General features: G+C 35.0%; 1 protein-coding gene across 4 annotated transcripts in view; it reads left to right on the top strand.

The window, feature by feature from the left end:
* Nucleotides 1–17471, top strand: part of LRRIQ1 (leucine rich repeats and IQ motif containing 1) — a 104500-nt gene extending 87029 nt beyond the window's left edge. For all 4 annotated transcript variants that reach the window (XM_033058868.1, XM_033058867.1, XM_033058866.1 and 1 more), the window contains 2 exons: nt 4344–4464; nt 15714–17471. In XM_033058868.1, the coding sequence (XP_032914759.1) occupies nt 4344–4464; nt 15714–15853 (261 nt within the window). In that variant the 3' untranslated portion in view covers nt 15854–17471. The remainder of the gene's footprint in view (nt 1–4343; nt 4465–15713) is intronic.
* Nucleotides 17472–25117: the final 7646 nt, after the last annotated feature.

Raw genomic sequence — 25117 nt, 5'->3', positions numbered from 1 at the left:
TCATTTGTTGAAATATAGTAAGTTGGCATTGCATATTAATATGGTGACATTATTGAAAGCATTGCATGAAGTCAGACTTATTCCTACAATTTCTTTTTAATATTTTTTTAGATCTTAAAAGCCCTCTGCTCTTTTCATTATTGACTCCTTTTGCAGCATTTTAAAAAATTGGATTTATTGAAACAGGTAACCATGTAAGTTGGAAGGAGGGGAAATATGAGCAATTTAACAATTTGAAGATTTACAAAATAGAAAGGCTGTGTCAGAGATACCCAAAAGTTCCTTCAATAGCAAGCAGTTGTGTTGCCTACAGGTCAATTTATATTCACTCCATTTCTCTGTATATAGTCTTTACATTTTAATGCCAAATTAGCTATGTTCTTATTGATAAAATTTTGTACAGTTTAAAAAATGGGGCAAAAATTTAGTATCTAGGCAGAATTAGTGTTTTGTACTCATATACAGGATGTGAAATATTGCATAAAAAGCATTTCCCAGTTAGATGATGTGTCATATGCCTCATTTTGTTCTCTGAGCAATCTTGCCCCTTTCTAACTTCTTCCTTCTTCAGCTTCACAATCTATGCAACTTGCATATTTCAGAAATTATTCCATAAACTCTCATAAAAATCACCTTTAAAAAATGCTATTAAGACTTACATGTTGCTATTACTGTTTTCTTTAAGACGGTTTTTGTCAAATATTTTTCTCTTGCAAGTGTGTCCAATTCTTTGATTCTTCTAAAATTTAAAAGGCTGAAATCATGTGCCAAATGACTGTTGTAGGTTTGATTGTGGTAGCACCAATAGTTATTTGTTAGGTGGAATCTAAAACAGTAATTTGAGCAAATCATAATTTAATAATATTATGTAAATTGCATGTTATGTAATTATTGGTAAGCATATGTGCACATAGGTAGATTGTATGTTATTTACACTAAGCAGTTCTGTCCACAAAATACTGCTGCAATCCCACAATAGTATTATGTGGTGTGCCCACATAACTGGCAAAGTTATGGAATTGTCACAGCTTGTGCCACATAATAACATAGCTGTTCCACATGAATGAAATACAGAGAAAAATGCAATAGAGGGCTCAAAAATAAGAAAATGGAATAAAATGTATCTCTAATGCAGAGAGCAGTACTATACAGGCAGTGAAATAATGATGTGGTTTGTACAAACAGATGGCTGGAGAATTTTGGTTTTAAAATTTATATGAGTTCTCTCTTAAAGATTGAAATGTGAACATACTCCTACTGCTTTGGCACTGTAGCTTATTTAAAAGCTATGAAATCATGATAAAAATCAAGTTAACAGCTGCAATCATTATTAAAAAAAATCTTATAAATTGAAAGTGGAAAATATCTATTAAAAGTAAAGAGAGAGAGAGAGAAAGCATTAGAAGAGGAAAGCATTCCTGGGCATTTCCAGTAGTTTATTGCTATACCAAATATTCAAACATGAAGTTTTTTCATGGGCTAGACAATCCCTGCTCTTTATGTGTTCCAAAGCCTGCATTCTGCAGGTTTCGTATAGTTTTCTAAATTATGTTTGTGCACATTCCAGTAATTTAAGACTTTCTTTTTCATAGATACAAAATTGCATTTCAATGGTTGCATAATAAAGTCTTCTCACTGGGGATTATTGCCTTGTAGCAACCTACAGTAAATCAAAAACCTTATTATGTCAGTCTTGGTCATTTTGATGATTTTTCCCACTAGTAATACAATAGAAGTACTTAAGAAGGCATGATGACTTACAGTTTAAACTGTTTTAAATTAATATGATTTTGTGGAATAGCAGGTAGGGTAGACTTCCTGATTTTTTTTGTATGAAGTTACCTAAAGGGTTACCCCCTCCACTATTGATCAGTATCTCCAATCATTTAGTTGTAACTTGAATTCAAAATCACCTTTTATCTCTGAAGGTTACAGAATGTCTTGATAATTCTACATAGAAATAGACAAATAAAGAGATGCAAGGGTATGTTAAAGGCAAAGGTTCCTCCTGTTGATAATAATTTTCAATTAATTAGTAGGAAAGGTTTGTGGTAATAAAAAAATGGCAAAAATTCTGAATGGTTAACTGTGGTGATCACTACAGATGGAAGTCCAGTACTACACTCTGCGAAAAACTGTACCAGTATCTTAAATTACTCCCAAATTTTGGTTCTAAGTCATAGACCAATAAAGGAAGGTTTTAATCAGCTTCAAAGGACTTTCAGTCAGCTTCTTTAAAAAGCTAAAATTAAATTTGCTCCAGTGATTAACACAACCTTAAATATTACTCTGACTGTAATTGGGTGAAAACGCTTATCTTTATTTGAACTAAAATAACAAATATTTTACATTGGAGATCAAGACAGCCATATTAAAATCTAGCATATAATCCTAAATACTGTTGTCTGCAAAATGGTGAAGTTAGTTTCTATGATAATACCATTGAAAGGCTAGCTGTATAAAATTCTGTGGCCTGCTGAGTGTTTGGGAATTGAGAAAAACATTTTAAAAATCTTTTGTTGTTTGTTGAAACAGGTTAGATAGAAAGACAAATGATCACCTGCATTGGTTTTAATCTCTTTGAGCATCACAATCATTGCATTATTTCTGCTAATTAAAGACTAAAAGCTTTCAGTTTAAAGATTTTGAAGTAGGAAGTTCTCACAAGCTTAAAGCAACTGTAAATATTAAGGCCAACAAAATAGAAATAATTGGCAGGGTAAAACAGTTTTTTTTTCAAAGTTTCTTGGCACTGCTATGGAAGAGATAATAAAATATTGATGTTAACAGCAATAATAAGGACTAGCTGTGCAAAGCAAATATTTAAATTCCTCATCATTAAACATATAAAAAGTAAGCATCAGAGAGCAAGGGATGAAGTTTCTGTGCAGACACAAAGACTATGCAATCACTAAGAAAGAGTGTAAAATCTCTGTATCTTTGGAGCTTTTGGTTTGAAAATGCATGGACTTTCAAATGAATTTTACATTAAACAGTGACTGAGTAAAGACAAGGAAATGAAACAGGTCTCCATTTCATCTGAGTTCTCTGAGTTAGACTGGACTACAAAGCCTGTCTGCGTTGGTGCAGTGCTGCTTTTGGTACAGTGAGGTAGTTTGAACAGGAAGTCTGGAAATCATCTCCTCCAGAATAGCCTACAACTTCACAGTAACAGCACTTTGCTGAGAAAAAGGGAGCTCTGGGCTTTCGCCCCCTGAGGAAGGGGTTGAGACCCAGTCTCTCAATACCTGGTTGAGCAGTCTTGCTACTACAATGTTAGGCAAAAGTTCGGTGACATTACCACTAGCAGTCTTTCCTTTTCTTAAGTTTGTTTGCTTTTACGTTAAAAAAGAAATACCCACTTATACACCTAAGCTTCTGAAAGACACCTATCTCTTCAGCCCAGAGAGAGGAAAGACTTAATTAATCTGCTTTTCTGGACTTTACCTCTGAAGGTCCAGAGACTAGAAAAATATATCTTTATGATCAGTACTTCAGCTGACTGACTCCACTGGGAATTTTGTGGCCTATTCATCATCAGTGTCTGATTTTTCCCCATCATTGTTACTGGTCCTTAGTATCTAGCTATTGCTAGAGGCTGCTTTTGGTGTTGAATAGCTTTTTATTGCATTCTTCAGTAAATTGAAGTTGTTTCTGCAAAAATGACAATCTGCAGTTTACAGTGGGTGGTATCTTCCAGATTGGTTTTTAAAGTTTGCCCTACATGTTCACAAAACAGTGTTGCTAAAGTGAAATGCGATTTTCAGGTAACATGCCTCATGCCAAAACATACCACCACTGGATGTTAGAAGTTTATAATTAATATAATACCCTTGCCTAAAGTATAATTAAAATGCTGTCTGATGGTTATGGTTAATTAGCAAAAACCTAAAAGATTAAATTACTCACTGGGCCCATGACTGATTGAAGTGATATGTGTCCTGGATAAAGCATAAATATTGCAGGAAATAATCCAATATGACATCTCTGACATTCAACTATAACTTAAATTATAGACTGGTCAGTAAATGATCTTAAGCTGTTTAAGGTTTCATCAGCCCTCTGCAAGATTGATTTTCTTCAAAATTACTGTACTAAAATGTTTTCTTTTGTTGTTGCATTGACTCAGATCACAAACCACAATTTTAAGATCGGCTCTTATTTACAAAAATGCTTTGACATAGTGCATTTGTTCAGCCTAGGCAACAAAAAAGGATTGTGGTATCATTTTGAAGAAGGTTGTTTGACAGACCCTGTTTGTTTATTTGGAGTAATGTGAGCTACATTCAGAAAATGTTATATTTTGTTTCATGATTGTGTACATTCTCTCCCACTGCTTCCAGGCAAGCCCTGTAAGCAGAGAAGACATGGATTTAGACCTTGTTTCCATGACCAGTGGAAGTGCTTTGACTGAGAACAGAGAAAAAAATAACCCACCACACAGACACTCAGCAAGATCCTCAAGTAAGTTATGGTACTTTTCAATATCAGTATTAAAGATCACTTTAAAATGCTAGGTAGAACTGAGCATGCTTGGAATCCTTAACAACACATGCTGCTTATCTTTCTGTTTCTTTTTTATCTAAAACCTTTTCATACATTTACTACAGTTCTGTTTAAAAACTTTAATATCGATAGACTTTCCTCTTGTGATTTTAATGGGAAGTTCCCTGTGATGTAGGTCTTTTCATGTCTTAGTCCGGAGAAGATTTTCTTTCCCCTAAAGTATGAAAAAGATTTTTTTGAATCTTCCTTTTATTTTTTTCCCAAAAGAGCTTTGAAAAATGTATGTTCTGTTACCTGAGCACCAGAAGACATATCATAAATCAAGGCACAGATTTGTGCCATTTTGATTACCAGTTATACTGTAGTATATGATCCCACTGAATTTATTATAGCTCAGTAATAGAGGATCCTTTAAAAGCCTTATATTTTTACAACTCTAGTACCATAGAAGGTAACAAAAGAATCCATATATATATAAAAAAATACTTTAATTTCATAAAATTATAGAATTTTAAGTTTCATGTCTTATTTAGTGTAATATTACTGAAGAAATGGTACTATATTTCTGATAATATGACATACTACATTTTTGTTTGTGTACAATGCTTTTTCGAATAAATAAAAATATAAACCCCCAAAAGCACATTACAGAAAATATAAACTGTATTAAATGACTTTGGCAAAACTATCAAAATTCCTAAAACTTTTAAAGTAGTGAAGATTCTTGAAATGTTGTCAAAATAGGAATCAGGTATTTAATATTATTTATCTATATAAATTGCTGGATTTACTTTTTGATTATGTTTTCCTATATCCTGAATTTCCACTTTCAATAAAAAAATTAAAATTCAAGAAAAACGTAAAAATACTTGAAATCTCTATTTTTCTGACACACTTTGTAAAGGCTTTAGAATAAAGATTTCCTTACATTATTTCCTCTCAAGTATAAAATAATAGTTGCCCAGTATATTTGTATTTATCAATTTGATTTACATTCCTAAAATTAGTTTATTAAAAATGGATCATCATAGTCTAAGTTAATTGTACCGTCTAAGTTAATTGTACCAATGGAGAAAGAACATAATTCTGTCTTTGTGCCTGCCATCTTATAAAAGAAGGGGCAGGAGTAGAGAGAGAAAGAGAGTTTACAATGTTTGCTAATATAGGTATACTTTTAAAAAATACATATCTACTACACCATACTTATGTATTCATACTTATTTCAGTAGTCCAGGAACTAAGGGGAAAAAAGCCCAGGTCTTATGTCTTTTTAAATTTGTTTCTGCATATGCGTCTATATAAATTTTATCATCGTGGATTTAAGAAATTAAACAGTGATGATGCATTCAATTGTATTGCTTATGATACATAAAACCAAACGTTACTGTCACCTTTGCACAGTTCATATGCAGTATAAAACCATGTTTATTACATTATATCTGTTTGCCAAAAACTGTTGCTTTTCAATTATCAGAATAAATCATTAGACCTATGATATCTTTAATCTGAAAACATTATAAATTTACCTTTACTGAGAACGTATTTGTTATAAAATACTTTATTGTTCTATAGTCTCTCTTAGTTTTGCCTTCTGAAATACTAAATTAAGATGCTTAGGAAATGTTTCACTGATTTAGTAGATGTATTCCCTTTGAGTTAAACTGCAGTTGTATTACAGGCTACTATAAAGATGCTGTGACCTGAAAGGTGCTGTCATTTCTATAAATTCTTATATCAAGTTCTTGTACCATGTTTTCAGGAGATCTCAACCTTGATGGTTTGACAAGCTTTAATTAATAAAATGTTACTGAGTCACTTTCCAGCATTCATAGTTGTGGTTGTCCCTTAGAATTCAATTATTATTCCATTATTGTTAGGAATCAAGTGCTGTTATTTGGGAGTATCATGCGTGTTTCGTATATATAACTTTTAATTTTGAAATTGTATCAATAAATTGTTGAGATCTTACAGGCTGAAAATTAAAGTCTAGAAATACAAAATAATGGATTCTTAAATATATTTACTAAAAAAACCCTCTTAAATTCATGTGATACTGAGATAAAATACCTTATATATATATATATAGGGAAATGTATGAATTATCATGTCTTTATTAAGACAAGACATACGACACTTCAAAGTTATTATCCCTTAATTCACAGGGGATTCTAGAAAGGCTAAGTCAAGATTTTAAGAAATATTTTTGTGAACTTCCCAACTTGTATGTTCTTTCTATAGACCATTTTTTCCAAAGACAGGTTCTTTGAATTCTGGATTAAACAATTTTAAGATTTCTTAAATTTGCTTCTGAAAAAATTGGATGGGATAGATTAATCCTAAACTAACTTAATTCTGTTCCTCGACAAAGCTAAATTAATTAAGTAATAAAAGGAATGCTTTTAACATAGTATATCTCAGTTTAAGGAAAGCATTTACTTAAAAGTGTTTGATTTGCTTCCCTGCTACATGTTCAAACAAATTGAACAAATGTTTTAAAAAAATGAATAACCTAAAGAAAGAGTAACCATTGTTCAGCTGGAGTAAATAGTTACCTGTCTAACTCAGGACTTTGCTTCTGTTAATGGTCAGTACATTATGATCTAAGAACATATTTATATTGTGTTCTAGAAGGAATATAATATTCCTTCATAGTTATTGCTGTATGCTCACTAGTAACTATTTTTTCTTTTCTATTTCTCAAGGTTAGTTTTTTTGGGTGGGGCTGATTAGGGGGCAGGGGGATCTAACCATTCTTTAAAATTTTATTAACTCCATAAAACATTGGTGTGAATTTCTGGTTGTATTTTTTGTTTTAATAGTTTCCTGAACACTAGTACTGTAGTCAGCATAAGTTGCAAGATGGGATAGAAATATTTTGCAGAAATTAGAAGTTAAACAATTTGCATACCTACCTAGAAAGTATGGGGGGTTTTGTATATCCTAATATGCAATTTGTGAGTAGGCTATTAAAATCTACTACCTTGTAGCATCCTAATCTGTTTCTGGACAACCAATGTTGGACATATAGATAAGTCTCCTATACATTTACATTGTCTAACTGACATTACGATTTTGTGGTTTTCTTTCCTCTCCACATTTAGTCTTTATTTTCATTATATTTACCTTGGGAACTGCAATCTCCTGACCAAAATTTGAAAGTGAAATGCAATGGGAGCTGTGCCTCTAACTCCTATTTAATATACTGCCCAGAATTCTTAATTCTTCTCTTCCCTGAATTCTAGCTGTTCAGGAAGCCTTTGATATCAGTAAAACTGCTTTCCAGGGAAAAAAAATTAAATAAATTAGAACCTGAGCCTTGTCTTTCCTTTATTACCGTTAGTTTAAAAAATTGATCCATTTAGTGTATCTCTCCACTAAAAAAAAATTATCAGTTCTAGTTCTCCAGTAAATTCAAACTTTATATTCTGCTAGTCCGTGAAAAAAAATTAATTAAATGAATTAATGAAATTCCACTTTCTTACAGTGAAAAGTCTTCCAACTCTGAAAAGAAAACCACAGTAACTCTTATTTCACCTTCTTTTTAACTCTTTCTCAAATCTTTTTTGCTCTTGACAGAACCCACATCTTGAATTTCTTTACTTCCCTTTCTTTTATAATGAGAGCTGTTAGAAAGCCTTCAGCTTTGTTATAAGCAGTGTATGGTGCAGCTTTACTTCCAAAAATTCCTGCTTTCCTGTTCCTTTGTTCTTAACAGCACAGCATCACTATTTTCTGTATATTCTTGTTCAAGGACTGCTGTCTTTCATTTAGGATTTGTAAACTCTCTCTGTGTAGTAAGCATCTCATTTTTAGGCTCTATATGAATTTGTTCATATTTTACTGAGTTTCTTGTGCATATTTCTTCCATACATAGTATTTTTCTATGTATTGGTTAACTGTCAAAGAACATATACCTAATATTTTTGAACAGACTACAGAATGACATCTTACAAGATGCTGCTTAATTCACTTTGAGGTTGCATATTACAAAACTACCTAAATACAGATTTTAAAAGGCATGTAGAATTTGCTTTCATTTCATTTAACAGGCTAGAGAGAAAAAATGATACATGATCTCATGTAATTTCATCATCTGTGTTTCCAATTATGAAAATAATTCAAGAACAGATACACAGAGGCATATTCTAAATTTTAAGTGCTTAATTTTACAGCCTCGGGTTTGGGAGCTAGCTTACTAGCTGGTTTACTGCTAGGGTTTGGGAGTTCTTCAGTGGTTTTTTTTAAGAGAAACCAGCTTAAAAAAAGAAAAATTCCATTTTGAGACGTTGGCTTGTTGTTCATTTCGATATCCACTTAGAACCATGAAACCATTAGACCAATGATAAGGATTTCTGTCTTATGATTTGAGTAAATAATAACAGTTTTATGTTTCCTTGCTGTGGGATCTTTGTTAAGTAGATTCAAAAATATTTATCAAGTCAGTGCATTGAAAGGTCCAGTAATTTATGTTGGGCTACTTCAGATTGTTGCAAGATGGGTTAAGATTTTCTTTCCCAAGGCACTCTTTCTTTCCTTGTTTTTTTCCATCTAGTTGTCTCTTATTCATTGCTGTTTTTTCCACACTTTTCTTTCACTATGAATGGTTCTTGTTTCTGTCCTCCAACTTACTGCAGCGTAAGATTCCTTTCCCATCCACTCTTCCTTGTCATATACACCATCAAGTCTTCTGTTCATTTTTAGAGATCTTGATCTGATTACTTTTTTCTTCTCACTCCCTGTTTCTTTTTGAATACAGATTATTCCTGACAGTATCCCTCAGATTCATCATCTTCTAGTTTAGACCTCCTCCAAAAATGGCTTGGTTTAGTGTTTAGACTGATCTTGAGTCCAGTCTCTTCATGTACTTATTATTTGTGTTCTTTCTTACTACTACCTCTATTTTCATTTCTTTTACTTATATGAATTCTGAGAGTTCGGAACCAACTAAATGCCCTATGATCCAACTTCTTTATTCTCACGCTGTTCCTCTTTGCCAATTTACAGATTTCATCTTCTCCATGTTTTTCTCCCTGCTCTGTGTCAGGGACTTTGTCAAGTCATTCTAGTCTCTTGTGCCAGCTGTGCCAGGGCATTGTTTACCAAGTTAGCTTTAGTTTGTCTCACCTTGATTCTGAGTCAGTCTCATTTCTCACTTGGATTTTAGTTGCAGCCCTTTGCCTCTTCTCTCAGTCTTCTTCCTATAGGAGTTTTAATTCTTACTCTCTTCATGGTTCCTGTAGCCATTCTCCATCTGCCACAGACAGTATGAAATGAGTGGGCTTTTAAGTTCCCTGACTTAGCATGATCTTCAACATTATCTTTAGGAATACCCTTGCTTAGCTCCATGTAATATCATCCTAAAGCATGTTTCCATACTGACTGGTATTTTAGTGAATATAGCCCAAAAGATCAAGAATTCGTTTCTTGTCATGGAAAAACTTCATATATACTTGATCCGAATTTGGACATATCCTAAAATGAAGGCTCTGTTATTTAGTAGTCTCCTCTGCAAAGGACAAGATAAATATTTTACATATTTTCTTAGAAGTGACTGACCTTTTGGAAAATTTCAGGCACCATTCATCCTAAATGGTCAAAAATAGGAAAATAGATAAGAAGCTGAAACACAAAATAAATATTGAGTTTTAATAAGAAGTGGTACTGAAAGTCTTTTCTATAGTTAGAAAAGAGTTGTATTTTACAAGAATGTATTTGGAGTACTTTGTTTATTATGTTTATTTTAACTGTGTGGAATGGTAACTAATAAATGTTTATAATATATTCTTGTAAATGGTTATGTCTTTCAACTCCATGTGACTGAGTCACATTTTAGAGTTTAGATTATTCAAGTATGTAATTATCAGCATGATCTAGTTAGAAGAGCATCAGTGTTTGATAAACAAAGAAATTTAAGTTCATTGTTTCTATAAAATTTTAGAACTAGTGTCTAGTCCTACCAAGATGAAGTCATGCAGATTTACAAACAAAATTCACCATTTACTTTTTTAAAAAAATTAATCATGAGTATATTCTTTCTTCACATTTCAATACAAAAAGGAGATACATATGATCCTTACATATCATACGGTATTTCATATAAATTGTTCCCCAGATATTTCAACGCTCTTTAAATATAATTTTGAAATTTAAAAATATAATGTAAAATTGTGGCACAATAAATATTGTATGCAAACAAAGCAACTACCAAAAAAAAAATCCAAATTCAATATAGCCATAAGTAACATTATTAAAAAGTTAACTTTTTTGATATTGTAGCATTTACCTTTTTCACAGACCTGCTGAACCCACCTTCTTTCCAGAACTTAAATTGATATAAATGCTTTACTGCTAAGGATTTGTTCTGGTCACTTTCATTAAAATGTTGAGGTTTTTTCCTCCATGCCTTCTTATGCTGCATTTGCTTTTAAGTAATACAATATGGTAAGGACTTTGGAATAAATTATATGTCCAGACACACAATGTTAGGTGGATCGATAAATGTCCTATGACGTCTACTATGCATCATAAAATTTCTATCATAACCTTTTTAACAAAGCTTTTCTTCTTGGACACCAAGAATTTCATTCAAAGCACTTTACATATTGCATTACTTATCAAAACAGTGGATATGTAAACCTTGACATTTGTTAAAAGACCCAGGCTTTAACAAAAAAAAGACCAGAACAAATGGATAGCAGAAAACAGATTAAACAACCAAAAAATGACTGCTCAGAAATAGGAGCATGTGACATTACCCCAAGACAAGCTTTCAGCACATACTCAAAGTATTTTTTGATATATACCGGCATCTGAAAGTCCCTCAGACCATACTGGAGCTTCATATATTAAATTGTTACAAGTAAATGAATGTACAATAAATAAGTGTTAGAGCCTGCTTTAGTATAGGAGAAATTAAATTGCTTTTCTTGGCTAAGATTTGTTCCCATATCAGTGGGTATTAAAATAACCATGTACCATGTAAAATTATTCTTAATATACTTGCCAGGTTCTATTTAATTCTAGTACAAGTAATGGTAATAATAATAATAGGTGTTGTCAAAAATATCAGTACTGTATATAGTAAACCAAAAGTAATTGTTCTAATTTATGCTTAGTAAACATGTTAGTTTACACTTAATATATACCTAATTCGATTTAGTAAAGATACTAAAGATCATATCTTGGAATAGTATGAATCTTTCTGTTGTTGCCTTTCAGCAAGGCCCACTACAAATGCACTTAAGGAACATAACATAAAATAAAAGTGTGATATGTGTGCAATTATTCATAAATCACAAATGCACATGTGCATGCCTAAGGGTGTATGTATGCATATTAATGAAATATATGCCTCTTTATAGCAAAATACGACTGTAAATGTCACCTTTATTTTACCAATTAAGAAATTATGATAGTAGCAATTTGATTCACTCATGTGCTAGTGTGTGAACCATTCACTTGCAGGACACGTTGAAGTTTAGGGGGAAATGGAGATATTGCAAATCCAAGCATGCCATATAAATTGTTCACATCATTCGTAATGCTGTAAGAGAAATATGTAAGGTCCCTCAAAAGAAACCCCAAATCAATAAATATAAGAAAAAATATAATAAGGATTCATTTTGATGTGTTTTACAGGTTTCCACAAAGTTGGGGTTGTTTTCTGGTTTGTGATTTTTTGTTTGTTTTTTTTTTAACAAGAGTATGTTTTTAAGGAACATTTCTAGGTTCAATCTATTAATTCAAAGTGCCATTGTCATCCCTTAACAGACTCTCTTGGCTTCTCTCATTCCCTTCATTTTAACAAAATTATATCCATTTCCTAATTGAGGTGTCTTTATTGAATATTTCTGAAGAAAAAAATTGCCTGTTTGAAAATCAGAAAATCTGTTCTAAACACAGGTATGGACAACAAAATCACTGAGTTTTTTTGCTTATATGCATTTTTTTTTCACTTCTTGCAAAACTCTACCTAGATGCTTGCTTTACACTTAAGTGCAAAACTGCTCTTACTTGAGCACATGTGAAATACTCATACCTCGATTTTCACTGAAATAGCAAAAGACATGAAGTAAAAGTAAGCATATGATCACTCAGGTAAGTCCTATATTTGCAACACATTCCATTCATTATTGGATTATCATTATTGGATTAGATATTAGGAAAATTTTTTTCACAGAAGAGGTGGTCAAGCATTAGAACAGGCTGACCAGAGAAGTGGTGGAGTCACAATCCCTGAAAATGTTCAGAAAACATGTGGATGTGATGGTTAGAGACATGGTTTAATGGTGGACGTGGCAGTGCTGAGTTAATGGTTGGACTCCGTTATCATAGAGGTCCTTTCCAACCTTTGTGAATCTGTGATTCTATTATTAGGCTTTCATTAATCTTTCTGTTTGATCTTGCTTTAAACTCTAGGAGAAAGAACTGCAGCAAAACCCTTTCTTGTATTTGACTAATACCTTCATTATGAATGAGGTTTCTTTGCTTTAGGACACAATTTTTTAATCATTAATAATACTCAGTTAATAGCAGTTGCAATAGCCACTGGTGCAACACCTGGGAAATAGCTGTAATCTGAATAGGAGTAAGCAAAGTGCACTATGCTGTGTTTATCTGTCCTTGAGAATTCTTCTTCAGGGAATAGGCTGTTGGTTCTCCATGCCAGCTCTGTTTTTCATCATTCCAGTTAGACCAATAACTGGAACAGCAGCATTGATAATAATACCCATCTCTTAGTACTATTTAGTAGATCTCAGAAGTACTTTATCAGAAGTGCAAACATTATTATAACCATTTCAAAAAGGGAAAGATGGGACATATAAAGGGAATGATTTGCAGTGAATTGCAACAAATCCCTATGTAGATATTTCATTCCAAATTAGTTGATCATTCTCTAAAATGGTTTTATTTTCTTTTGCTGAATAATGCTGAGAACTGTCTAAAGGGTGGAAAGAAAGAATACAGAGTTAATCTCTGCTTCAATTCAGTTTGTCTAGGTCACAATTGTATAATAAAGTTTAAAGCAGATGCTATGAAGTCTGATGAGACTAGATAGAAATAAAGAGACCATGACTGTTAGACTTTGGGAGACCCTCTGATTTTTTAAATCTGCATGCAGCAAGTATTTGGGATTTTTTAATGGAATAATAACACATATTTCATACTCATTTAAGGACAATATATTCCTTCCAATACATTGTATATAATTACATGTGGAGAGGCAAAAACCCTACATGTACAGATTACTGAAATCCATCATGAAAATACTATTTACTAGTGCACATGGGTTCATTAAAAAGTGAGGTTAGTCCAGAAATAATTCAGATGAGGCAGTTAGGATTAGGTTGACTGCTTGTCTTCCTATTTGACTCTATCACTATTAGACTAGTTTTCAAATTCATTATTTGCATGCTCTTTCTAGCATCTGTTTTTATTCTGTTTTTAAAATAATGTAATAAAATGTATTTTTTGTCAAAATTTAGAAAAAATGTTGATATGTCTTGTTTACCTGTGTTGTGGATACCGTGCTGAAGATGAGTGCACAGAAAAAGCATACTAGCTCCATCTTTGTTTTCTCCTTGTGAAATAGCTGTTCCCTTTTTGTTTTTATTTAAAAAAAATATTCCAGTCTTAATTGTTTTTGTTGTTTAACAATGTTTTCAATTTCATAAAATAATTCTTTAGATTAAAGGCATGCAATTTAAAAATATTATTACCATGTTAGATTTATTTTGAAGTTTCAGTAATTAACCACTTAATTTACTAACTTGAGGGTTTCAGTCTTCAGTGAATGTTATGGTTCCCAGGCAAAATAATTAATGGAAAGTTTACAGCTTGATTAAATATTTTCTTTGCTCTTTGACAAAAGCCTTTCTGTACTAGAGTGATCTGCTACCATTTGAGGTGTTAAATAAAATAATCCAAAGGCAAGGAAACTGGGAATGCTGTGAAGGCAAAATATCAGAATTTTAAACCTTCAGGAGATAGATCTAGAGTAAATTATATATTTTAAGAAAAAAACAGTTGACTACATCTGTAGAGCCATAAGAAGATGAATGGAGATAATGTTAAAAATACTTGAAAGCTCTTGGTTGCCAAAAGAGAGAACTGTTTAGTAACATACATTCACAATAATTTAGGAATTCATAAGAAAGGGAACTGTAGGCTGGGAAAACCTCCTGACATTTAGATCTAGCAGGCTACAGGAAAACATCCTTGAGAAAACAAAGAAACTCTTAGTCTTTGAAATTTATAGTTATGTTTTATATATTGGTACACAGAATGATGTTCTGCTTTCTTGTCACTATGTATTGTGAGAAATTTAATATTTCTATTGAGAAGTACTAAAAATTTAAAATATCAAAAATATTGAAACTGTTAAGGTAATAATATTTTCCTTTGGTAAGTGGCAAAAAGTTGTTCATAAAATATGTGTTTGATTAGCTAGCATGATAATTATTTATATATATCTATACTCACAGACATTAACTGCTGCATCGTGAACTTCATATCATTCTCTAGCAAAGCTTGGGTTATCTTCTTTCTTACAGATGCCAAAGAAAGATATTATCAGATGTAAAGTATTTATTTATGTTAAATAGATATTACACCTGTGGTCATGCCTACTGGTTATTTTATTTAAATAATGGTCTGAAGAGTTTTTTAGAAACTGTTGTCTAAATTACTCAAGCATCTGTATGCATGACAATGAAAGTGGTTGTTTCACATACTCATATGTGTTCTTAAATTTTTCTGTGGCACCATCCAGCGTCTAAGTTGAAGTATTTCTGAACTTTGAAGAAAAGAAATTTCTCTTTTATTTGGTCTAATATAACCACAAAAACTTGTTAATTAGATTGAACTAGTTCTTCATCCACTTCAAGAATGAGTTTCTGTGTCAAAAGCATTGAGTATCTCTATAAATGTTTAAGTTCAAAATGGACAGATAATGGCACTTCTAAAAATATAATAATTTTGTTTAGTAATTTTACCATCTTTTTGCATAAGGAGTTGTTTTTTTTAAACTACTACCTTGTGAAAATACATGTATTACTTTTAAATGGTGAGCCATACATAACTATAAAAATAGTGTGCTGTCAAATTATACCTAGAAATATTATTGTCTTGAAAATAATATGGTACAGTGAAATTTAGGGGACTTTTGGTTGGTTGTTTTTTAATTTTATGTCTGTTTTGTTGTTTAGAAAATAATATTTCTTCTCCAGAGAAATCATGTTTGGGTCCATCTCATAGAGAACGAATATCATTTCGAGACCGTCCAGTGCAGCTAAGCGGAGGATGGGGAGCAGGCAAAAAAAGGCAAAAGTTTAAAAATATTAACTGAATATTGGAGATACCGTAACTAGTTGATTTACTCAAACACGGAGAGCATATGGAGAGCTGTTTCTTTTTAAACTTCTGAATATAAATTGTTGGATTTTCATTTATTACCAATAAACCAGTTTCAGTTAACTACTTTTGACTTACTTTATTATACATGGTTACAGTGGTTTGGGTTTTGTGGGATTTTTTGGTCAAAGTATTTTATACCTGTCAGTAAGTTATCATAGTTTGTGTTTTCAATTGCTTATATGTTCATGTGGTAAATAATGCAGAACTGATTAACTCTACAAGGTTTGTTGTGCAGTGACTAAGTTTAGGCTTGCGTGTAAGAACTGGATGAGAAGTCCAAATGTAATAAGGGTTCATGTTCATGCGATGTGCGTCACATATTGAAACACTGAATTCTCGTTTTCTCACAAAATAAAATACATGCTTGCAAACTGTCTTCTGCGCTGTTACAGCCAGCAATGCAACCCTTAGAGAAGTATGTTTAGAATGTCTTACTGAACCAGTATGCAATGGATGGTCATGCACTTTTATTAGGTGTATGAGTAGTCCTCGAGATCTTTTATCATAAATTATTGCCATAATATGATAAAACAACCTGCTATTGGTTTTATACTTTCAAATACTTCTGATTCCTACAGGATTTTAGAAAAAAAAGACAAAAGGTTCTTGTTTTATTCTGGGATAATGTAAAATTAGATCTATATGTCACTGTTAACTCAACTTCATTTTTTCACATAGACAGGTTCCTTCAGACCCATGTTTTGTGGTGCAAGGAAATCTAGAGAAAAGAAAATACTGTTTTAACTGTTCATGGGTATCTAATTCATTACTTCTAGTCAGTACTTTGTCCATCAGCATACAGGACAGAAAATGTTCCTTGATTTCAAAGCCTAATATTATTTTAATGTCTTCCACTTTGAGGGTATAAGTTGCTAACTGGATCTTAAAAAAGGCTATCTTTGGTATTTCTTTGTCTGTTTTTGTAAGCTGCAACCCCCTGTAGATGGAGAAGGAGGTGGAGAGGGTAATGGGGCAAGTAAAGAACTTGCATTGTGGCTGGTTTTAAAATGTACTTAAATTAACATATGATGTTATTTTGTAAAGTGTTTTTATGCTAACATGCATATTTAAGTATGGGTTAAAAGCATTTACCTCCATTTTTGTAAATACTTGCATTCATTTTCAGATAAAAAGATGACTGATCTCATGGAAAACCTCCAGTAAATAATTTTGTTTTTTGAACCACTGTCCTGTTTTTATTATCACTTTGCTATAAAAAAATCAGTGCACCGTATTTCAGAAAAGATTTCTTTGCCTTTCTAGGGAGTTATGGTCAGGTTGCTTAACCTGCTTATATAAATGCTGTAGCTATCAGCATGGTATAAAACATCAGTAGATGTTTATCTTACCTAGTTAGTTTCCAAATGTATGAAGTTAGTGTTCAGGTTGGCTTCAGGATCTGCAATATAATGACTTTTAGATGTCACCAACAAATACTGGAGCTTTTCTGATTTTGCTTTTTAACATCAAGGTTATAAGTTTTGTAGGAAGAACTTAATTATTTCAAAGTGTCTGCCACTACAACTGGCAGTGTGTGTAGCCACTGTTACAGGTATTAATTGGAAATAAAAATACTAAATCCAGAGGTTCATAGATTAACCCTTCTTACAGGTTGTCCCTTCTATTTATCTAGCGTAGCTATAATACACTGCACATCACCAAAGCTGTAAATAAGAGATATTTCAGATTTTATGCTTCTTTCTACATTTGTATCATTAGTATCCACAGCTATAATAAAAAAAAAATCTGCTGTATAAAAATTATCATACCTAATCTCTTTGTTTTCATGGTGTTTCTGAATGAGAAATACCTCCCAGCCTAAATAAAATGGTTTGGCAACATTTTTAAGGTCTTTTATTTTGTGAAAATAAATGGTAGTTTTTTTAATGTAGAGTTTACTAAATTTTAAATTGGAGTGACAATATTCACTGATGGGCCTTTTAGGTTCATAATATGCTTAGTCTACATAAGTAATATATGCAAAATAAATTAAGGTAAAAAGTATACCAAAACATGCTGCTGTTTTCATTACATAACATTGCAATGTATAATAAGATGAGGCCTTATTGTATCCAACACATTTTTTTCAGAATTGCAGTGTTCAAAATACAGTATGTCTGTATTTTGAAAAACGTGCAAGGTGCAACTTCTGTTCAAGCTAGCAGAAAGATCTTTGTTGCAGTCAGAGGTAAGGTGAAGCAACCCTCATGCCTTAGCATTCATAGTCACATCTTAGAGTGTTTGGGGTCAGAGGTAAGACAGGTGATACACGTGGTGGGTATTTATGACATTAATTTTTCAAGCCCTACTTTGCAAGAAGTTTTATGGGGTTTTTTATGTCTTTAGGGCATTTTCTTTTAGTTATCTATTTTTGTTGTTTTTTTTTTCTTTGTTTTTCCCTCTCTTTTCTTTGTCCCCTCCACCCTGATACAGTAATTCCCATTTAGGACAAAAACATATTCTTAAAATTAAGTTTCTCTGTCAATCTGTTCTGATGTTGGAGTGGCTGTGAGTCAGTGACAGTCCAGCAAAACTTACATCACCGAACTCTGAAACTGCAATCCTGGATGCGCTGCTGCCTTTGCAGTGCTTCAGACTTCTCCCAGGCTAGCTAGCATCATCTCCTCCACACTTTTTTCTGTTCCTTGAAGATCCTTTAACATGAAGGAGGGGGGACTTCATACGTATGAGCTCTTTAAAAAAAATCTTCCCTGTATGTAAGAAGATTGAGACGAGAATGTAGAAAAGCATTCATTTGAAACAAAGAGGAAAACAACGAGATGCATTTATGCATTGCACCGTTGATGGGTGTTGCTCACCAAAGCAGATTGAAGAGCTTTCTAGGAGCTCTCCTGAGCACATCCCTGTCTTTTCCTGTGCTACTTGCTTGAAGGTGTTCTCAGTAGTTCTTTAAACCCTGTGTTGTTTCAATCGGGGCATCAGGAAAAACACCTGATGGAAGCAACAGAGGAAAAAAAAAAAAAAGCTCCCCAAAAGGCATAGTCTGCATGTTAACGAGATGCTAATGTCAGGTTACCCACACCTGAATGACAAAAATCTGTGAGGAAATATTTCTCGCTGAACAAAGGGCAGATTTACCTACTTCAGTCACAGTACCAATGCTGACCCAAAAGATAATTGCTCAAAGGCATTTCGTGTCTTAACAGATATGTAAATAGCCAATGTATAGCATTAGACATTGCTTTGGTGCAGGGTGAGTTGGTGTTATACTTTGACTTAGTAAATCATTATCTTTAATCATTAATAATCTTATTATTTGAACATGCATTAAAGGCATGTCCACTGTATATAGTGTTTACATTTTTAAAAAATTTGCCACAGATAACATCCAAATCTGGCCTCAGACACATGGTTTCAAAACTGTCTCTTAGTCTTCCAGTGCAGTTGTTAAAAGCACAGTGAGGAATATATTGGATTCATATGTCTTTGATGTTAATTTCGGATTATCATGATAACAGCAATGGGTGCTTATGGAGGTACAGTCTTTCCTCGATACATACTGAAATTCCTTCTATTAGCATTCATGGAAGCCAAACTTCTGGGATACAGTGCAATCTTAATATGCTTCTCTTTTGTCAGAAAAACACATATGAAAAGTAGCTATTATCACATGGCCCAAAACAAGCAGGAATAGAACTCTTAATTATATTAAAAAATATTGAATTGCCTGATGTTACATCTGAGTTCCAAGCAGCTTGTACTTAACCATACTGGCTGGAGGAAAAAAAAAAAACACCAAACAAACCAATCCCCAGCAGCTTGGGGGTTTTAGTATTTTGTTTATTTCTTTTTACAGTCAACAATGAAAAAAAATTAACTGTTATAGAAGTTGTGAAACACTTGTGTGTGAATATTAGTCAGTCCCTGCACTTTTTAGAGCCTGTGTGAGAAATGCAGGTCTATACATTCATATACACTTTCATACATACTTTTGCATATACTTTCATATATCTATATATATATCTATATAGATATAAGACTGGGATGTCAACTGGTCATGAATGTAGGTGTGGTTAAATAGGAATGGGACACCTCTCTTCTCATACAAAGTCAGAAAAATATACCAAGTGTAGGGAAGGAAACAGGTATGTCCTTCAAGTAACAGTACACATAAAGTAGGGTTGGGTCTTGTGGAGAACTGGTTCTCAAGGTAGATGATGGACAGAAAAATGCTGACCACATGCCCTTGGCTACATCCTGAAGGCACTTTCTGGTGCCTTCTGGTGCCAAGTTGTGCTGAAGGTTTGTTAGCAATAAAATAACTATTGGAGAGATGTTCATGAAGTTCCATGATGCCAAATGAACAGGGACTGGATTTCCAGAGAGGTTTTTAGTGAAAATATTGCCTAACTTCCCCAGACTGACCATCCTTACAAGGACTGGAAAATAATTACATTATGAGCTAGACTGTTATTTACAGGTCATTTAGACAAGAGGATTGTCTTTTATGAACACTTCCTCTGTTATTTTGGTGACAGATGCCAACACAACAGGTTAGTACCTAATTAGCTGCCAAGGACTACCATTTATTCCTCCCTGGCTCTTCATTCGAATGTTAAATAGATTTGTTTGGAGTTAGTAACCTTTTCTTAGTTTCTTAGTTGATTGATTGCTACTTATATAGGACCTTTTTTTTTTTTTTTTTGTAAAACATTAAATAAGCCAAATACTTAGGAAGATATAAAATTACTTCTGACTGAACTAATTGATAGCTCTAACAATAAAGCAGGTAAGAGCATTTTTTGTGGGTAGCAACAAATGCCGATTTCACAAAGTTAATAAGTGACAAAGAACATGTTGGTTAATACCTATGGATCGGGATTTCTTTATTCCTGACTTATTAATTTGTTAAATTACGCTTATACAGAGAAATCAGAGGTTAGAAAAAGTTCTTTTGCGAAGCACTACTTAAATCCTGAATGCAAATTAGCACCACCAAGTAGTTGAACCACAGCCAAAGTGTTCCACATATATCCTGAGATGGAAGACAGCTTTTTAAGACAGAGTGCTATAACTAGTAAAATTCTAATAAAGGACAAATGCCTCTATTTCAAATCGGCACAATTTTTCTGTGCTTGTGAACCGTGATCTGGAAAAAAAAAAAAAGAACATACACAAATAAAATAGCTACATGCCGATCATGAGATGAGAGCGGCGCTGTCCAAATGGTGTGGGTTTTGTCACCATTGCCTGGTAGGAGAGGTTCGAGAGGTTATTCATTGCAAGAACACGGGTCATCCGTAAGCGTGGCTCATTTGTCTAATACGTTGCTATTCGTGCAATTGAATACAGTTCTCCAGCAGTTTTTCTGTAGACGATGCTGTTCTGTACATGAAAAAAGAAGGAATGTTGCGGGATTAGAAAAGCACGACTGGGCGATAAGAGAATAAAAATATCGGCCTCGCGGTCTCAAGAAGTGGCAGTTGCTGGTGGCTTTATCTCTTGTCTCGCAGTTTACTTTTTAATTTGCAGGTTCTGTGAGAGGTGCGGCTGCGGTCGGTGCCAGCTCAGAGCGGCTGCGTGAGCCCCGCTCCGGAGCGACACCGAGGGGCTGAGTCCGGGAAACCGGCGCAGATCCTGCCTTCCATTCCACCAGCGACAGCTCCAATTTCCAGCGCGGGTCCAGCCCCATGGATTTCTATGCCACGTTTGACCGAAAATACATTTTTTAAAAAGCATCAAACAAACAAAACAAACAAACAAAAACAGTTGCAAAGAACTGCATTTTCCACAGCATCTTCACGTTTGTGCCGTTTTCATTCGCATTTAATTTCAGGTAATGACTCGGGAAGTTGTTGCCTGTACAATCTGGCCGTGTGCCGGATTAAGCTCAGAGCCTCGGCCAGGGCGATGTGGGAAGGAGTTGTCCCTGCTCGGCAGAGATGAGCTGGCTGTGGTGACAAATGGTCGAAGTGGGGGACCTGCTTTCACCTGGTGGGCACATCGTGCCCTGCGAACAGGAGGCGAGGAGAAGGTTCAACCTTACGCAGTTCTGGCTTTACCGGATTACTTGATAGCATGAAACATTTTGTGCCTTGCCACGGCACAAATGCAAACAGAAATAAGAGAATTTCCTGCTGGGTCGTGTCATCTCCTCACTGCCCATCGCTGCCTGATGTACTCTAGAAAGGACCAGCACAAAAACGGACTAGAAAAAATGTCTCTTATGGAGACATATGTCGGGTATGGGTTTTGTCAGGAAAGTGAAATATTTTGAGGCAATTTGTAATACAGTGGATTAATTTGGATTGCCCTGGGTAGAAACAAAAAGAAGACTGTCTCTTACCAAAGGCTGGGGGCTGACTTTATTTGCCAATATCAATATTTGCGTGGAAAGCATAAAATATGTTGTTTTTCCAAGAGTTGAAGTTTTAAAGGGGGGAGGAAAGGAGGAGAAGGAGGCCCGCAAATGAAATATTAGCAGCATATCGGTTAACCACGAAGTTCTTTTTTGTATCCATCTAGCCGTTTTTGGGAGGAAGGGCAGAGAGTCTAAAGGCTCGGGAATAGATGCTCCTTAATGCAGGCTAGCGTTTCAAAAGATACAGGCAGCTCTCAGCAAATGACAAAATAAGGCTGAGGCTGTACAGAGGTGGTGCTGAAAGACCGGAATAAAATTGCTCTGTGGCTTTCAGCATTGCTGAATTACACATTTTTAATCGCATCTAGCATACATCGCATTGGGGGGGGTGGGAATGCAAAAAAAAAAAGCAAGGGTTCTTTCAAACGAGGTAGCCTTGAAAACCGGCAGTCCTTGTCAAAGCAGCTCAATGCATCCATTTGTTAGTACCTCCAACTTGAACAGGGATCTATTTCTTAGACCCTGCCCCTTCTGTCTCACACCTTCCTTTACCTTCGTGCTTAGAAACCACAATGTCGACCCATATTTCATGCCTTAGAAGAAATCAATTCATCTGACATGACAAGGCAGCACCCCGCCACACTTTCCAGGCCTCTCAATACATTCAGAGCCCTGGGTCGCTCCGGTAATGAATCCTTTATATTTTCGGAATTGTCAAATCAAAATGCCATCAGAGAAGGCTGAGTAACTTGCAAAGGAAGATTTTGCTTTTAATTTGCTCCCTTGCACAGGTACGCCAATGCTCAGTGCCCTGCAGCCCAGCGTCTGTTCGCGATGGGAGAGCAAAGGGAGTGATTTAGACAGAATTGTTCACTGAAAACTCGCTATCAGCTCCTTTGGGGGACGGCCCGCTCCTTGGAAATAAATTCCGGGGGTAAGGGTGGGAGGAGAAGCAAATGCTAACCCGTAGAAACCTAACAGAATTCTTTTTCACCTCTAGATTTTTCTTCTAAGGCGTTCTGTGATATGAAGAACGGTGTTTGTCTTTTGCCTTGCGAATATGTCTATAATTTGTTGGAAAGCTTGGCAGAGGGGGAGGGAGCGAGGATTTGGCTTCTGAGGAGCCGCTCCGGCTGCTGGAGCCCGGCTCGGCCGAAGCCGCCAGAAGCTTTGTCCCCTTTGAGAGCCGCCTGCTCCGGGCTGCACACAGAGCCACTCTGTGCTTGCTGTACCTAACATCCCGAGAAGTCAGATCCTACTCTGAGTCGAGGTGCGGCGGCGGGGATGGGGGAGTGGAGGGGAATAAATATGTATATCGGACCTGAGAAGCATCTTTAGGAGCAAATCTCTTCTTTCTGGTGGTTCCAAACTGCACGGGGCTTTGAGTCCCCAGACCTAACTTTCAAATCCTTTCTAAACTTGATAAAAGGCTACAATAGCAGTCCGATAAAGCATAGATTAAATTCGTGTAGGATTTGTTTTTATAACACATATGTAAGTAGGATTCATTATAATTTGAACTAGATCAAGATAAGAGATTAATGCTTTTATAGAGCATCTCTGCTGAGATTTCCTATGAGGCTAAGATTAAATCAGCACACTAAATATTATCTCATTCAATTTTGCGGGAAAAAAAAAAAAAAAAAAAAAAAAAAAAGTTTAAGAAGCGTCACTACCTGTTGCAAGAAGAAAATTGCTGAGGTTTGTCCAGCCCTGACAGCAGTCCTGCTTTCCTAACGGGGTTACTTCCCCATTCACCACATTTCTCGCCTGTCCCCTGATTATGCCTTTGAGGCACATGGAATCTTCATTTTGTCGGTGCAGCTGTCACACAGGACATCTCCCGAGCAGCTGAGGTACTGTCAAAGCGCCAAACTGCAGGACCCGTGAAAAGATTGCTGTCGTTACGTTCGGGCTGTTCTGTGGACTAGACCTGGTAGCGTCTGAACCTCGAGTGTGGCTGGGGAGGTGGGAAAGGCTCCAGGCTCGGGCCCAGCCTAATGAGAGGTGACACCACTTTCCCTGTGCGAGGTGAGCGGGGCTCAACAGACCCGTCCGCTGCCCACGCAGAATTAACATTAAGTTACCGAGTAGAAGTGTAGTCGATTTGCTCCTACGCTTTCACTGATCTCTGAAGCTACAGATCCCAGGGTTTTGGTAAAGTCACTCTAAACAGTGTCAATTAAACATTTCCTCTCCAAACGGAAAATCTTAAAGCCATCCACGTACACCAGAACCGATTTGTGTTTGCTCAGGTGAACAAAACGCGCCTGTTAGGAAGAAAGTTCGTTAAAGGGGGCTTGGAGTGGGACCTTCAGCAGCCTGGCTGCGGAAATCCGAAACACAATCTTTATTTTCAGGGATTAAAATAGTGATGCTTCACATACCCAAAAAAAAAAAAAAAAAAAAAAGGAAATCCGAAAAACCAACAATCCCCAAAACTCAACTTCTTTCAGTATTCTTGAGAGTCAGTGAACTTCTTTTTGCTGGCAATAAGAATATTTCACATGATTCTTCTCACAAACAGGATGTCTGGAAAATTATTACTCAGCCAAGCTTGGTTTTGGATTGTAAGTTGCAATTCGCCGCATTCCACTGGGAGAGAGATATGGAGCGACTCACAGAGTGTCTTTTTACACCTATTTTTGCTTCCGCACGTCAGGTCAGTTCCCAAGACCGACTGGCAGAGACCGAGAGGCTGACTTCTCAGAGGGTCTCTCTGGAGCCTATGCCCATCTCACGCAATAAAATCTTCGTGTCTGAACATGAAACGAGCTCCTAGGTAAAGCCTCAGCAAAGAAATCAGAAAGCTTGTGGAAATACTGAATCATTTGAGCACCTGTTTTTCAGGACAGACAGTTCTCTTCGTTTTTC

This window comes from Catharus ustulatus, chromosome 4 (genome assembly GCF_009819885.2).
Source record: "Catharus ustulatus isolate bCatUst1 chromosome 4, bCatUst1.pri.v2, whole genome shotgun sequence".
NCBI lineage: Eukaryota > Metazoa > Chordata > Aves > Passeriformes > Turdidae > Catharus > Catharus ustulatus.
Note: the sequence above shows the minus strand (reverse complement) of the source record. Positions and strands in the feature narration are given on the sequence as shown.